The 16,860-nt window shown below is 43.0% G+C and overlaps 1 protein-coding gene across 1 annotated transcript in view; it reads right to left on the reverse strand.

The window, feature by feature from the left end:
- Window positions 1-338: 338 nt before the first annotated feature.
- Window positions 339-16,860, reverse strand: part of malrd1 (MAM and LDL receptor class A domain containing 1) — a gene marked incomplete at its 5' end in the record, with an annotated part of 149,594 nt that continues 133,072 nt past the window's right edge. Inside the window, 2 exons of the mRNA XM_080751770.1 lie at window positions 339-799; window positions 1,257-1,364. Of these exons, the coding sequence (XP_080607896.1) occupies window positions 701-799; window positions 1,257-1,364 (207 nt within the window). The 3' untranslated portion in view covers window positions 339-700. The remainder of the gene's footprint in view (window positions 800-1,256; window positions 1,365-16,860) is intronic.

The raw sequence follows: 16,860 nt of genomic DNA on the forward strand, positions 1-16,860 counted from the left end.
ACAACGGCATAACTACAGTTTAACTGTGACATTTATGGCCCCCTTTGTTCAGCGAGGAGAATGCAGAATCACAAAGCGTCCCGCCCCCGCAGACAAAGCAGCCAAAAAACACTGACACTTAAGCATTTTAATTTTCACAAAGTGCGAATAAACCAGAGGCCAAACTGGTTTTATTTGCACTTCTGAAAATTAAAATGGATTATTTTAAAAAGTTGGTATTCTGGGTATCTTGCTATCCTCAGTGGATTGCATGTTTAAATTGAAATGGATGCCTGCGTGGCAGCATGCGTGTTGTTTTCTACATATCATTGCTGTCGGGCAGAAACCTTGTATCTCCATATTTGTTTTTGTTCTTTGGTGTCACACAAAAGCAGCATAAACAGCCGATTTATAAGCTCGCAACACATCTACAAGCTTGCAACACATCTATTTAAAAAAGAATACTTAACAAATGAAAAGTATTAACAAGAGCTTGAATAGATAATAACTTCACTGGATCTAAGTAACAGTTTTGGACATACAAGGTTTCTCCCCCACAGCAACGATATGGAAATATAGGGACATCCACAAAGCCTAACTCTCTATCGTACAACCTTCCCAACTGACAGCTGAGTGGGCTAAAACAAACCTGCAAAAGTAATTGCAAGCGCCGCTGCTTGACCCAGGTTTACTGCAGCGGCGGATGGTGAGTCCATTGTTTTTAAGCTTCTGTGCTGTTGCAGTCAGGGCCATTAGCATCAGGGGAGTGTCGATACAAAGGGTTAGCGAAGGACAACTTGGCATCCCTCCAGCGTGGGCTCTGGTGGAGACGGACAGCACGCACGCACGCACGCACGCACGCACGCACACACGCACACACGCACACACGCACGCACACACACACACACACACACACACACACACACACACACACAGTAAAAGTGAGTAAAAGTAAAAGTACAGAAAACTGGAAATACTCCAATTAAGTACAGTACTTAGATACTTTGCACCACTGACACGCATACATGCATGCATGCATAACATATACATATTCACAGGCACAGAGAAACATATCAATCCAATAGCAATCTCTCAAGAGTATTAAGGAACTAAACAGAGAGGGCGCTGTTTTTCCCTTTTCTTTGATGATGGCTAGCCAGATTGATCCAACAGAGACATAGAAACACACAAAGATATACGCCACGTCATTTACATCTGGACAGATAATTAGCGTGGAGGTCATGAGGCATGAGGAGAGACTGTACCGTGTACCGTACCTCCACTTCTCTCCTCCAGGGGTAGACACTGATGGAGAGCCCAGGACCATCACTCCCGCTGGGGTTAACACCAGGGCAAGTGCTGGGCCTATGATCCAGCGATGGGAGCTATGGAAGGGGGAGAAAGCTAAGTGAGTCAAGCGAGCGACCCCGGTCCTGGCTATGTGACGAATGTGGTCTTAAACATAGACAATAGACATGCATGAAACGGAAACACATTACCCTACGTTGACTGCATAATTACACCTCCAACCTCAAGAGGTTAGTCTCCGACCGATATATCGGCCGCCGATATTATCGGCCCGATATGACCTTATTTGGGCATATCGGTTTATATCGTATCGGTGAAATATCCCGCCGATATAATAAAAAGTAAGCCCAGCGCATTGAACGCAGTGTTGGAGAGCTCCGATGTAATGATATACATTGTCCAGCAGAGCGCGCCCTGCCACATGCCACATATAAGCAAAGCCTTCAACATTTCAATCACCAGCCGTCTCGACATGACTCTTTTTAGAGACGTGTAATCGATGCGTTGCAGCCCTGCATGATTATGCATCAAATGCAGTGAGGTGGCATATGGCATAATAAACTAGCCGTTCAGTTCAGTGTGGATTCCAATGCAGTGATTCAATGTAGATCGAGTGGGATTTGTCTGTGTCACCGACTCAACTCCATGCTATGGTTCTGTTAGCTACCAAAACAAGCTAATAGGCTACTCTAACGTTCCGTCCACCCCTCGCCGCTAAAGAGTCATAACGTCTGTGGTTCTGTGTTAAAGAGTCATAAAGTCCATGGTTATGTGTTCCTTCCCCAATAGTAGGCTGTGTATAATCCATAGACTGTAGACCATAACAAGTGAGCCCTCCTCCTCCGATACTGTATGGTGAATTGACGATGTACTGTGTTTGTGTCAGCCGAGCCCTGTCATATGAGAAGCCCTTTAGGGCCAAAATTGCATAGTCAACGAGAAGCCCTTTAGGGCCAAAATTGCATAGTCAACTCTTCCAACAGGTTCTCACCCCTATTGCGTCATACAACCGACGCGATCTTAAATACCGAATGCTTCTCACCATAGACGCGGACGGATTGCCTAATGTCTCAAGGGTTAGACGCATTGGGTGGTCTAAGAAGAAAGAAAAAAAAGTAGTTCCTGATGCGGGATTCGATACGCTCTGAAGGCTTCTTGGTTTACCAGCCACCCGTCGCTACCGTTCACGCCACTCTAAACGACGGAGCAGCGCCGTCTCAGGCGGCGATGACCCCCGTGAGTCGCCACCGAGGCGAGCGATAGCGAGCCGAGTTGCCGCGACGAGCGGTGGGAACGCCGCATGAGCCGACTCAGCCGCGTTACCGAATTACGTGCCGTTATGGACAGAATAGTAAATCTTGACCAGGGGACTGCTTCCGCCTCCAAATGTGGCTCAAAGAAGGGACTACGTTATCATTTCACGTTTTGTCAAAGATAAAAGCACAAAAAAAAAGGTACTTCCCAGTTACTCTCGTTAGCTCAGTCGGTAGAGCATGGAGATACAAATCCAGAGACCGGGGTTCGATTCCCCGTGACGGCCGTCAGTGAAAAATCTTCCAGTAAACACATGTCGGCGTATGCGTACTAAGACTCTGTCTCGTCCAAAAACTCTCCGTCTCCGTCGCACCCTAGACGCAATAGTCACTCCCAAAACTTCACAGGGGTAAAGGAAAGAAAGACACGGTGTCGGGAGGGTGAAGCAAAGGGAGTGAGAATGGGTTGACTCTTCTCATACTGTCAGGCTCCTGGATTGTGTGTATAAATATAATAATAATAACTCATTTGCTGCCCCCGCCCAAGTTTCCCGAGTTGGCAGACATTTTTTTTTTCTTTTTTAAAAACATTTTTTTTCCTTCTTCTTTTTTTTCAAAAATATTTTATATCGGTATCGTATCGGTATCGGTGATGGGCCCCTCTCTCTTGTATCGTATCGTATTGGTTAAAAAAAAAGTCTATCGGTCGGACACTACAAGAGGTGGTTTTAATCAGCTGAAGGTAATCTGTTCAAGGGTGGAGTAATCATATGCACAGTCTATAACCATGCTCTTTGCTGTGTGGGTAATGCTTCCTCATGCGTATAGCCTCTCTAATTTACAATACTAGAAGCTGGGCCGCCCTTCGGGCGGCCCAGCGTCTAGTCGGCGACCTGGCCAACTCGGGAACTATGTAAATAGGGAATGAATGCCCCGCCCTTTAATGCAAATCCCATTATACTGTTGTCATAGGACCCGTTTTGACCATCTGTGTCCATTTATGCCCATATATGGAGATATCTGTATCTGTCTGTCTGTCGGCGTCCATTTTATGTCCATATATGGAGATCACTGCAGATATAGTTCTGGGTCCATTTTATGCCCATATATGCCCATATATGGAGTTATCTGTCTATCTGCGTCCATTTTATGCCCATATATGGAGATCTCTGTATCTGTCTGTCTGTGTCCCTTTTATCCCCATTATGGAGATCTCTGTATCTGTCTGTGCCTCCGACTGTGTTGCAGACACATGTGCTGGTTCCCCCTTTAATGCAAACCCCATTATACCTGTTGTCATAGGACCCGTTTTGACCATCTGTTTGCCTGTGTCCATTTATGCCCATATATGGAGTATCTGTCTGTGCCTCCGACTGTGTTGCAGACACAGTGCCGGTTCCCCCTTTAATGCAAACCCCATTATACCTGTTGTCATAGGACCCGTTTTGACCATCTGTTTGCCTGTGTCCATTTATGCCCATATATGGAGATATCTGTATCTGTCTGTCTGCGTACACTTTATGCCCATATATGGAGATCTTTGACCATCTGTTTGCCTGTGTCCATTTATGTCCATATATGGAGATATATGTATCTGTCTGTCTGCATCCATTTTATGCCCATATATGGAGATCTATGCAGACACAGTGCCAGTTCCGGAAAATGCTGATGTCAGACATCAGAATCCGAACCTGGGGTTTGCATTAAAGGGGGAACCGGCACTGTGTCTGCAACACAGTCGGAGGCACAGACAGATACAGAGATCTCCATAATGGGAATAAAGGGACACAGACAAACAGATGGAGGAGGAGACAAACTTAATGCAAACCCCATTATACCTGTTGTCATAGGACCCGTTTTGACCATCTGTTTGCCTGTGTCCATTTATGCCCATATATGGAGATATCTGTATCTGTCTGTCTGCGTCCACTTTATGCCCATATATGGAGATCTTTCACCATCTGTTTGCCTGTGTCCATTTATGCCCATATATGGAGATATCTGTATCTGTCTGTCTGCATCCATTTTATGCCCATATATGGAGATCTATGCAGACACAGTGTCAGTTCCGGAAAATCCTGATGTCAGACATCAGAATCCGAACCTTTCGTGCTGGTTACAGAAAATCGTGTATCGGGTCGGGTCGAGGCCGAGCACTGCACTACCTGCTGTGGTGGGGAACGCGTGTGCCGAATTTGAAATAGGGAATGAATGCCCCACCCTTTAATGCAAACCCCATGAATGCCCCACCCTTTAATGCAAACCCCAATATACCTGTTGTCATAGGACCCGTTTTGACCATCTGTTTGCCTTTGTCCACTTATGCCCATATATGAAGATCTCTGGACACACAGTACCGGTTGCGGAAAACTCTGATGTCAGACATCAGCTCCGCATACAGGCATTCATTTTATTCCCATATATGGAGAACGCGCGTGCCGGTGGGACGAACGGTTCTCGAGATATGCGGATTACATACATACACACTCACAGAGATTTTTTGTTGACTCATGTGGCGTACGTGATGTCAGAGCCTTTTATGAGGTGATGTGACAAATCTCACAATGAGTCAGCGCTTGCACCGATTTCCGCCCCTGTATCTGCCCATATGCCCATATATGGAGATCTCTGTATCAGTCTGTGTCCCTTTTATTAGTAGTAGAGGAAAAAAACATAAAAAAGAGCCTTAGTTTTTGAGGTACCCCTACCCGGGGTAGAACAAAACGCGACATAGTTTTTTCATATCTTTAGGATGTCCCCTTCATGAAATGGATTGTCCCAAGTTTTACTTTTACTGCAAAAGTCATGAAATTGATCCATGAAGGGACTCACCACATAAGCAAAAAAACGCCTATACTGAAAGATGGAGTTCCAAGTCAAACCTTTGTCATTTTCTACCTGCAGGTTGTTTTTACCTCATACTTGCACAGAAGGTCTACAGGTAGTGTCCTTACATCTCAGAACAATCAGAATGCAAAAAGATGGTTCTGTTTTGAATCTGCAGCCTTTTATATAAGGACTTTCTATAGGCGGAAATTACATTTCTAAGGAATGTTCCCCTGTAAGTCTGGGGATAATCTTCTATAAGGGGTAGAACAAAACGCGACATAGTTCTTTCAAATCCTTAGGATGTCCCCTTCATGAAATGCACTGTCCCGAGTTTTACTTTTACTGCAAAAGTCATGAAATTGATCCATGAAGGGACTCACCACATAGGCAAAAAACGCCTATCCTGAAAGATGGAGTTCCAATTCAATCCTTTGTCATTTTCTACCTGCTGTTTTTTTTTACCTCATACTTGCACAGATGGTGTACAGGTAGCATCCTTACATCCCAGAACAATCAGAATGCAAAAATTTGATTCTGTTTTGAATCTGCAGCCTTTTATATAAGGACTTTCTATAGGCGGAAATGACATTCCTAAGGAAAATCCTGGAGATAATCTTCTATAAGGAGTAGTACAAACCCTGACAGTGTTTTACTTGTCCTCTTCATGAAATGGATGGTCAGTAGTTTTACTTTTACTGTAGAAGTCATGAAATTGATCCATAAAGGTACTCGCCATAAAAGAAAAGACAACCCTGAAAGATGGAGTTCTAAGTCAATGCTTTGTCATTTTCTACCTGCTTTTTTTTCACCTCAAAAGCAGCAAAAATATTGTTCTATAAGCAGTCTATGGTAGTCAGACTTAAATGCAGTATGTATGTAGGCCTATAATCAGTACAATACACTACACAATGTGTGATTATTTGGCATGCAGTAAGCCAAAGATTCTCAGATCCTGAAGCTCATGTATGTGCTTCGCCAGCTTGTTGAAAGTTGTTGTTTTGCTTATTCTGAACAGACTGCTCGTTGCATTGCATCCAGTCAATGCGTGCCATGCTGGAAGACTCTCACACAAAGCCACTCCCAATGTATTTGTAATATCAGACATTGGATGTATCGTTCTCTATCCCATGACCAGCATGCATGACAATGGCAGCTATTCCAAGGAGTTGTTGACTGACAGTAGATGAGCAACACAAGTATATCAATAGTACTGTACATATAAATTAGGTCAGGTTTCTGAGAACCTTTGGCTTGACAGATAGTCTACCAGAGGCTTCAGCATGTTCAACACAATATGCCCTCACTCTCTATGGCCTAAAAAATCGCACCCGTGCGAAGTGAGCGGTGCAAACTAATTCCTGTAAGGGCGCCTGCGCGAATCAGTGTTGATAGGCATGCATGGCAATATTCTTTGTGTTGTGTATGATGTCAGTCTAGAAGTCTGCTCAGACTATATAAGGTTTTCATGTGTCCTGACCTTTACACCATACAGAGGACGGAACCATCTCTGGACAGAACCAGCTCTGCCACCAGAGCCTGATGACTCTGGTGGTCGTCAGTTAGGCAACCAGGGACCTTATTTGCCTCTAGATCTTTGTTTATGACCCTATACTAATTATTACGGCAAAGCCGAAGTATTTGAATTTCATACCACGATTATTTTGACCAAAGAATCATCCGTTATCCTGGGGCGGAACATTTGGTCTAATTAACTCATGTTACCCTCATTAGTGACAGCATAATCTTTTTTTCCAAAAGCTGTTTATTTGTATTTTAAATTTTTTGGAACCACAGACCTTGCAGCAACAGCTGTACAACAAAGTACAACAGCTGTCAGCCAAGTACAACAACTGTCAGCTATGTTCAAGACCACTGACTTGACTGAATCTTTCAAGAAGAGCTGGGCCCGAAGAGCCCGAAGAACTGGGCAATCAGTGGATACCCAGTGGATATTGTGTTTATTTGTATTTTAAACTTGTATTAGTTGGCTATCATTTATAACCTGTAAGATCTTCCACAGTCTGTCTAAAAGTGTGGTTATTTTATCGCTTATAAGTGAATATTCATCTAATACAATTTTGAAATTCAAGGTTAGCACCGCTCAATAATTTTTTATGACGTATCTAGGCGGCCTAAACGCGTTCTAAATCAGAGTTAACCAATCGGGTGCCTATGTGACTATGACATCATGGACAGATCAACATAATCAAAGTGTTTCATTGGTCTAGCGGACTCATGTCATCATCATTTGTGACATCATGGTTTTGGTAAAAAAGCGGTCTATAGGAGCGGTTAGCACCGCTCAAAAAGAAAGCAAAGGACCAGATGTGTTCTAGTCTTGATGAGCTCCGTTGTATTCTTGCATCATGACAGACATGCCATATATGGTGCCACAATCATGTCCCCAAACCCCTTCTGTGGAATCCATTTGGGAAGGGTTGGATGCTAAAGGATACATCACTACAGCCTGTCCTGTTCAAAAAATAGCCTGCACCAAGCAGTAAGAGACCTCACCCAACTCTACTGCTATGATAAGGATTGTTGCAGTCAAAGTAGTATGTTCCTAAATGTCTCTCTGTGGGATTGTGTTGTACATAATATTGCTCCTGTCTTTACAGTACATTGCCTGTAAACTCAAATAAACAAGAAATTACACAATCCTTTTATACCAGCTTGTGCCTTGTGGACCAGCCTTGACTGTGGAGCATTGTAGTGGCCTTGTGGTTGTAATCCACTGGGAACTGAATTCCTTCTTACCGTTTATATCATACCATATTTATTACCATAACATAAATAGTAAGACGGAATTCAATTAATCCATTGACCAGCCATTGACCAATAGATACACAGCCGATTACGTCACGAAATCTCCTGACAAAATTATGTCAGAATTTGGGAAATCACAGCTTTGTATCCATTGACCAGCTTTGCAAATTGGTCAGTCCCCCTCACACTCAAAATAGTTGTTGATTAGAAAATATTGAAAAAGAAATAAACGAAATAAATTAAAATGAGAAAAAGCTGCTGTTTGATTATTTGGCATGCAGTAAGAATGGCACACATATATACCTATACCTGAGAACCATCCGTAGATTCTATGACTATGAAGTGTGTAGAGACATGGTATCAAATTGTAATCCCACTACATTTTGTTGTATTTGAGGCATATACAGTATTAATAGATAGAGGGGGAAAAAAAACTCCTGATTCACAATACAAGCATATTATGACATATTCTTCTGGTTTCTTTTGTTGGTTGTTGGTGTTTTCCCTATTGACAATCTGAATGGAGCTTGTTAATTTGTATTGATAATGAGCACCTTATCGATCCTGCTTATTGACCCGGCTTTTATCAAGCCCACTGTTGAGCGCTTTATAATATTTTGTGGGAAGATGTGAGATGACAAATTCTGAACAGAACTGGTATCTTTTTTAATTGGCCAGTTGTTGTGACTGTGAGTGGGGGGCTCTCTCTATTCCGATATGTCGCCACTCCGACAGTGACTTCTTATTGTCGGAGTGGCAACACGTCCATAGAGGTTAGGGTTAGGGTAAGAGATAGGGTTAGTGTCTGTCGGAAAGGAGACATGTCGGAATGAAGATGAGAATTGACAAAAGTTAAAAATATTATCATTTAATATCTTTTAAAAATCATTCATTAGTGTGCAGTAAGTGTTAAATGGCTATATATTATGAATAGTACTGTAACAATGTATTGATCGCCTCTTGTCTTGATTATTTAAACATGATGTCATGGCCCGCTATGCTTAATAACAAGCTTGATAAGCCCAACGCTTATTGATACAGGGATATCAAGTTTGTAGTAGGCCCTTGTTTCGAGCGCCTTCCCAACCAGTAAGTGGAAATGGTGTATGATTAACGTGTGGGGATATTTCTGCACTTTCTTGGTAAATCACTTTTTTGCATTCTGATTATTTTGGGATGTAAGGACGCTACCTGTAGACCATCTGTGCAAGTATGAGGTAAAAATAACCAGCAATAGAAAATTACAAAGGATTGACTTGGAACTCCATCTTTCAGGGTAGGCGTTTTTTGCCTATGTGGTCCCTTCATGGATCATTTTCATGACTTTTGCAGTAAAAGCAAAACTGCTGACCATCCATTTCATGAAGAGGACAAGTAAAAGTTATGAAAAACCATTGTCATGGTTTGTACTACCCCTTATAGAAGGATTACAGGGTAATTCTCCTTAGGAATGTCATTTCCGCCTATAGAAAGTCCTTATATAAAAGGCTGCAGATTCAAAACAGAACCAGATTTTTGCAGTCTGATTGTTTTGGGATGTAGGGACACTACCTGTAGACCATCTGTGCAAGTATGAGGTAAAAACAACCAGCAGGTAGAAAATGACAAAGGTTTGACTTGGAACTCCATCTTTCAGGATAGGCGTTTTTTTGCTTATGTGGTGAGTCCCTTCATGGATCAATTTCATGACTTTAGCATTAAAAGCAAAACTCGGGACAATCCATTTCATGAAAGGGACATCCTAAAGACATGAAAAAACTATGTCGCATTTTGTTCTACCCCGGGTAGGGGTATGGTCAACTTCTGGCCTATTTTTTCCTCCACTATAGGGATGTGCGCGTGTACACGGTTATCCGTGTACACGGTTTGAAAACCACTATTCGTTTTGAAAATACAATTCGATTATTCTATTAAATATATTTTTAATTATTGAGATATTAACTTTATTAAACATTTAAACTCTGCGCCCATATTACTGTCTTGTCTTAATAAAATGTTACTTTTTAACAAGCAAATTAAGCAATCCCTTGGTTGATTTGCGGAGCATGCCTGTCTGTGTGACAGTCTGACTGACTGTTGCGCGCTGCAGTGGTCGCGCTGACACGCAGCCACACACCAGGCAGGCTGTCCGCTGCGCAAGTAAATTAATGGCAATTAAGCGACGTGTATCTTAAACATACTGGATGTGAATCACTCGCCTGCACGCTGCATCTGTGATCCGGTCCATGAATTAATCCATATTTTGAGGTGAGAACATGCCAAGGAGAATGCTTAATCATACATTGGCTGAGTATGGAATACCATTATGTAGCTAACTTTGAACAAAGCTGTTGCTCATTACTATAGCGACTCCAGTCAGACAGACATCAGCTGTTATAGCGAGTCTAGCGACCCAGCTGAGACTGATGCGCTAATTATTACTGACCCAGATTCACGCAATGACGTAATTGATAAATTTGAGCAAGATTTCAATATTATATAACATTTTAAAAGGCTTTTATATACTCTTGATACTTTTTTCAAACGAGGTTTGCCCTAATAGATCGAAGTGCTCAGTTTTGGCTATTTTCTGTGTGAAATTACAATAAAAAAAAAAATAACAATTAATTTTAGATTAATCGTGTATTCGATTACAAAACGGTCGTGTACACGTCAGTGAAATTAGTCGCTAGGAACATCCCTACCTTTTATGCCTATATACGGAGATATCTGTCTATATATGCCCATATACTGTATGGAGATCTCTGTATCTGCCCATATGCCCATATATGGAGTTCTCAGTCTTATGCCCATATACGGAGATATCTGTCGGTTCGAGGCAAGGCCCGGCACTGCAGTGATGTCACAATGAGTCAGCGCTTGCGCCCGGCACTGCAGTGATGTCACAATGACCGATTTTGCGCCGATTTCCTCCGGAACAGCCTGATGTCAACAATCAGCCCCGCATAAGGAGATTCCGAACGTTTCGCGCCGGTTAGGGAAAACCGCGCGTCGGGTCGGGTCGAGGCCCGGCACTGCACTCCGTGTTATACCTGTTGTCATAGGACCCGTTTTGACCATCTGTTTGCCTGTGTCCATTTATGCCCATATATGGAGTATCTGTCTGTGCCTCCGACTGTGTTGCAGACACAGTGCCGGTTCCCCCTTTAATGCAAACCCCATTATACCTGTTGTCATAGGACCCGTTTTGACCATCTGTTTGCCTGTGTCCATTTATGCCCATATATGGAGATATCTGTATCTGTCTGTCTGCGTACACTTTATGCCCATATATGGAGATCTTTGACCATCTGTTTGCCTGTGTCCATTTATGTCCATATATGGAGATATATGTATCTGTCTGTCTGCATCCATTTTATGCCCATATATGGAGATCTATGCAGACACAGTGCCAGTTCCGGAAAATGCTGATGTCAGACATCAGAATCCGAACCTGGGGTTTGCATTAAAGGGGGAACCGGCACTGTGTCTGCAACACAGTCGGAGGCACAGACAGATACAGAGATCTCCATAATGGGAATAAAGGGACACAGACAAACAGATGGAGGAGGAGACAAACTTAATGCAAACCCCATTATACCTGTTGTCATAGGACCCGTTTTGACCATCTGTTTGCCTGTGTCCATTTATGCCCATATATGGAGATATCTGTATCTGTCTGTCTGCGTCCACTTTATGCCCATATATGGAGATCTTTCACCATCTGTTTGCCTGTGTCCATTTATGCCCATATATGGAGATATCTGTATCTGTCTGTCTGCATCCATTTTATGCCCATATATGGAGATCTATGCAGACACAGTGTCAGTTCCGGAAAATCCTGATGTCAGACATCAGAATCCGAACCTTTCGTGCTGGTTACAGAAAATCGTGTATCGGGTCGGGTCGAGGCCGAGCACTGCACTACCTGCTGTGGTGGGGAACGCGTGTGCCGAATTTGAAATAGGGAATGAATGCCCCACCCTTTAATGCAAACCCCATGAATGCCCCACCCTTTAATGCAAACCCCAATATACCTGTTGTCATAGGACCCGTTTTGACCATCTGTTTGCCTTTGTCCACTTATGCCCATATATGAAGATCTCTGGACACACAGTACCGGTTGCGGAAAACTCTGATGTCAGACATCAGCTCCGCATACAGGCATTCATTTTATTCCCATATATGGAGAACGCGCGTGCCGGTGGGACGAACGGTTCTCGAGATATGCGGATTACATACATACACACTCACAGAGATTTTTTGTTGACTCATGTGGCGTACGTGATGTCAGAGCCTTTTATGAGGTGATGTCACAAATCTCACAATGAGTCAGCGCTTGCACCGATTTCCGCCCCTGTATCTGCCCATATGCCCATATATGGAGATCTCTGTATCAGTCTGTGTCCCTTTTATGCCTATATACGGAGATATCTGTCTATATATGCCCATATACTGTATGGAGATCTCTGTATCTGCCCATATGCCCATATATGGAGTTCTCAGTCTTATGCCCATATACGGAGATATCTGTCGGTTCGAGGCAAGGCCCGGCACTGCAGTGATGTCACAATGAGTCAGCGCTTGCGCCCGGCACTGCAGTGATGTCACAATGACCGATTTTGCGCCGATTTCCTCCGGAACAGCCTGATGTCAACAATCAGCCCCGCATAAGGAGATTCCGAACGTTTCGCGCCGGTTAGGGAAAACCGCGCGTCGGGTCGCGTCGAGGCCCGGCACTGCACTCCGTGCCGCGGCGGGGAGCGCGCGTGCCGAATCTGAAGCCGGTGGGACGAACGGTTCTCGAGATACGCGGATTACAAACACACACGCAGAGACTTCTCGCATTTATAGATAGATATAGCAGCATGCTAATCACTGGCAAACATTATGTATTATGTATATGTAATTAAGCTGGCCGTACACTACTCGATAATAGGGGCATTTAATTACCCTCCCGAGTCCCGACAATCTGGCTGCCTCCGACTGAATCGGTCCGAATGTCGTCTAGTGTGAGGTCTCACAGATCCAATCTGACGCCAGCCGAGTGGCTCGGAGGACGATCGGGGCCAGCCCGACTCTTTTCAAAAAGGTTTGATATTTTCCTGGATCGCTATACTGGTATGGAAGACTGGAACAGCAGCGGGGGACCAAGAGAAAGACAGCAGCTGATCGACAGATCTCTCTCTCTCTCTTTTTCTCTCTCCATCTCTCCCTCTCTCCCTCTCTCTCTCTCTCACTCACACACGACACATACACATACACACGCGTGCGCGCGCATACACACTTTAAATACCGTCCGTCCGTCCATTAGGTTGTATCATGATTGCTTGGGATGGGAATTAAAACTCAATACCAATGGTAACGGGTTTGTTTTATATCAGCAGAAATAGTCGCTACCAGTCACAGACTGTGCAGCCATACGCTCTTGTACAGACTGGGAACAGCACAGGAGTGACACAACACATCTCACTTTGCTCTTGCAAGTCAATAGTACGCCCAGGCTGATCTACAAACCCTACAATGTGGCGCGGAGGGACACAGTTTGATCTAATGTTCTCATATTATCATCAAAATCATCTTAAACAATTATCCTGTAGTGTTTAATGCTACCCGATTCAATCGCGCCCGCGTATCTGCTAGTGTACGGCCAGCTTAAGTATTACATGTCACATGTCCTGGTACAGAGAATGATTTGCTGATACACACCACATCATGTACAGAATGGTCAAATATATGTGTCAGTTTTAAAACTTTATATTTCTGTGTGCATTTATGCTCCAATATTTAAACGTTACATTTTTAAATATTTCAACAATTTGGACAATTCTGGAGAAATATACAGTATTTGACATGACCGCACTGGCTCTCAACATCTCAATGTGTCTTATGTTGTTTTTGAATGCTGCACTGATGACCTCTGGTGAGCCCTCAGCTCCCACTCACCTGTTTCACACCAAAGCACATCAAGCACAGAAAGACACACACACACGTGCACACACACACACACACACACACACACACACACACACACACACACACACACACACACACACACACACACACACACACACACACACACACACACACACACACACACACACACACACACACACACACACACACACACACACACACAGATAACAGAGACAGATGGAAGCACATTTCGAAGAATAACGAGAAATTGCTGTGATGGAATCTGTACTGAGCCCCTGCTGGGTTTTCTATCTCTATGATCTGGCACTGTTAGAGTGGGAGCCGCCGAGAGCCCCAAATGAGTGATGGTACGTGCACACAGACGCACCAACACGGACAGAATCGCAATATAAATAGCCGCTCATGGTGACATGCCCCATGGCCATGGGCAAGAAAATCAATAATATTAAATAAAAACTGTTATACAGTGCCGAAAGGCTCTGTGGAAAATCTGACCCATTTACCCTCTATACCTGTACGGCTGTTATAGTTATTTAATAATATATCTGTGGTGAACGCTAGCCTAATGAGATTTGGTACGGTGTAGAACAGGGGTCTTCAACCTTGTAGCAACTCATAATGTAATAACGTCTCATAATGTAATAAGGGCTCATAATGTAATAATTAAAATGTAATAAAAACTCATAATGTAATAATCAGCTCATAATGTAATAAAAAAACGAGCGCATAACGTAATAATGGATTTTTCAATAATGTAATAATGTAATAATGTGTTACATTAAGAACCTCCACATAGGAGGCTCATAATGTAATACAACTTCATAATGTAATAATGTCTTTTTTATTACATTATGAGCTGATTCTTACATTATGAGCTTTTATTACATTTTAATTATTACATTATGCACTTGTTTTTTATTACATTATGAGCTGATTATTACATTATGAGTTGCTACACACCCTGCCAACTTTGTTGATGAAGAATGGAGCAATTATCTGCTAAACATGCAGCAAATGAATGTGAAATATGGGGATCATTTAGCTGTACAAAGAGCATCCACAATGTTCAACATACAGTTCGTGGTTGTATCGACACTGGGTGTTGATGCAACATCGATAATATCCCCATGTGGTCAGTATGACGACAGTCTGCCATTGCTAGTTCTGGGCCACTTTGCCGCAGGTCATGGGGACCATTAGTGTCCCAATCTCACTGAGAGCCAGTCATCTCGGAAAGTACAGCTTTAGACAGGGACTGAAAATACCTTTTTTTTTTTTTCTCACTAAAATGTGATAAAGCCACTAAAGCATTTCATAAATTTCAGGCTACATTTCACTTAAACGCCAGAGCTTAACTCTGCATGTAAATAAGACTTTTTTTAATTAATGTGAGAGATCGTCAGGTCATTTGCAGGTTAGAAATTTATTTAGAACTTGAATATCTCAAAAGTAGTATTTCAGCATGGCATCATTCTATAAGCCATATCTTCAAAACTGTTGGGTCAATCTCCACAACCAATATATCATTTTGTAGCTATGATCCCCAGCTTTCAAATGAAATGAAAAAATGAAAATGAATAAAAATCCAATGACTGGCTCCCAGCCAAATTGGGACACATTTATGTAAGCCTTGATGGACCAGTCACACGCTTGATTCAAAGAGTCCAGGAAGCAGAGGAGAGCGCACCACTTCGATCTGTCCTTCACTCTGGTCCTAAGTCTAGCCCTCACTCTGGCCTTGACTCGGTACCTCACTCTGGCCCTGACTCGGTACCTCACTCTGGCCCTGACTCGGTCCCTCGCTCTGGCCCAGGGCCGGATTTATAATAGGGCTTGACGTGCTGAAGCACAGGCCAGGGCCGGTTCCTGGCATAAGCAATATAAGCTGTCGCTTAGGGCCACAACCACTAAGGGGGCCACATCACAGGGAGAAGATGGGGCCATATCCCTGCTGCTATCGGACAGACAGGCATTACTTTCTCAATTCACCTGTGCTCAGACACTTTGTTTTTGTTCTGGAGTTGTTTTTTTTAACTATAGAGAGGGGAGAAGGGAACAGCCCATGCCATAATGATGACATCGTAGCGTGATACACACGTAACAATGTGTTCTTATCAACTCACCAAGCTGTCATCATATTCAGAAGATCACAATATGTATCCTTGATTTATTAGACGTCATACAGGAAAAAACTCAAGTTACATCATGTTCATCTGAGAAGCGTCAAGGATACAAACACAATATAGTCTTGCGACTTATTTCCATTGTGGTCCCTGAAATATTTATTCTTGTTAGTTTTTTTCTCCCACTGCTTGTTGGTGCTTTCATTAAAAGTACAGCTGAAGTTTTTACTAGTCGCTGCTCGTTTATACGTCTAATTTAAAATGTATGAAGGTCTCTGCGTTAAACAACTTTGACACTTGAAGAAAACTCAAGGAAGGAAGGTACTGTTCGTTCAAAACAAAGCACTCTGTAGTTAATAGTATCTCAAATGAGAATTGCCAGATTTCAAATAGTTTGCATCACTGGGAATAAGAAGAAGTAGAATAGATTGCATCACTGGAAGTTTGCATGAAGAAGAAGTAGAATGGATGAGATGTTTGACCTTTTCAGTATTAATGAATATAAGTCACTGATGACCCCTGGTAATGTTACTACTGACCACAGCAGCGTCTGCCGCAGCAGCGTTATACGTCATTGCTTTGGCCCCGCTTAGCCGAGCTCGGACCTACTCTAGAGTGGATACTTTATACTAGCCTGATTTCAGACTGCGCTGGAGCTTGAATCTGAAGTTGTCCCTATTCTATTT

Source organism: Nannobrachium achirus, assembly GCF_963921795.1.
Source record: "Nannobrachium achirus genome assembly, chromosome: 21".
Lineage (NCBI taxonomy): Eukaryota > Metazoa > Chordata > Actinopteri > Myctophiformes > Myctophidae > Nannobrachium > Nannobrachium achirus.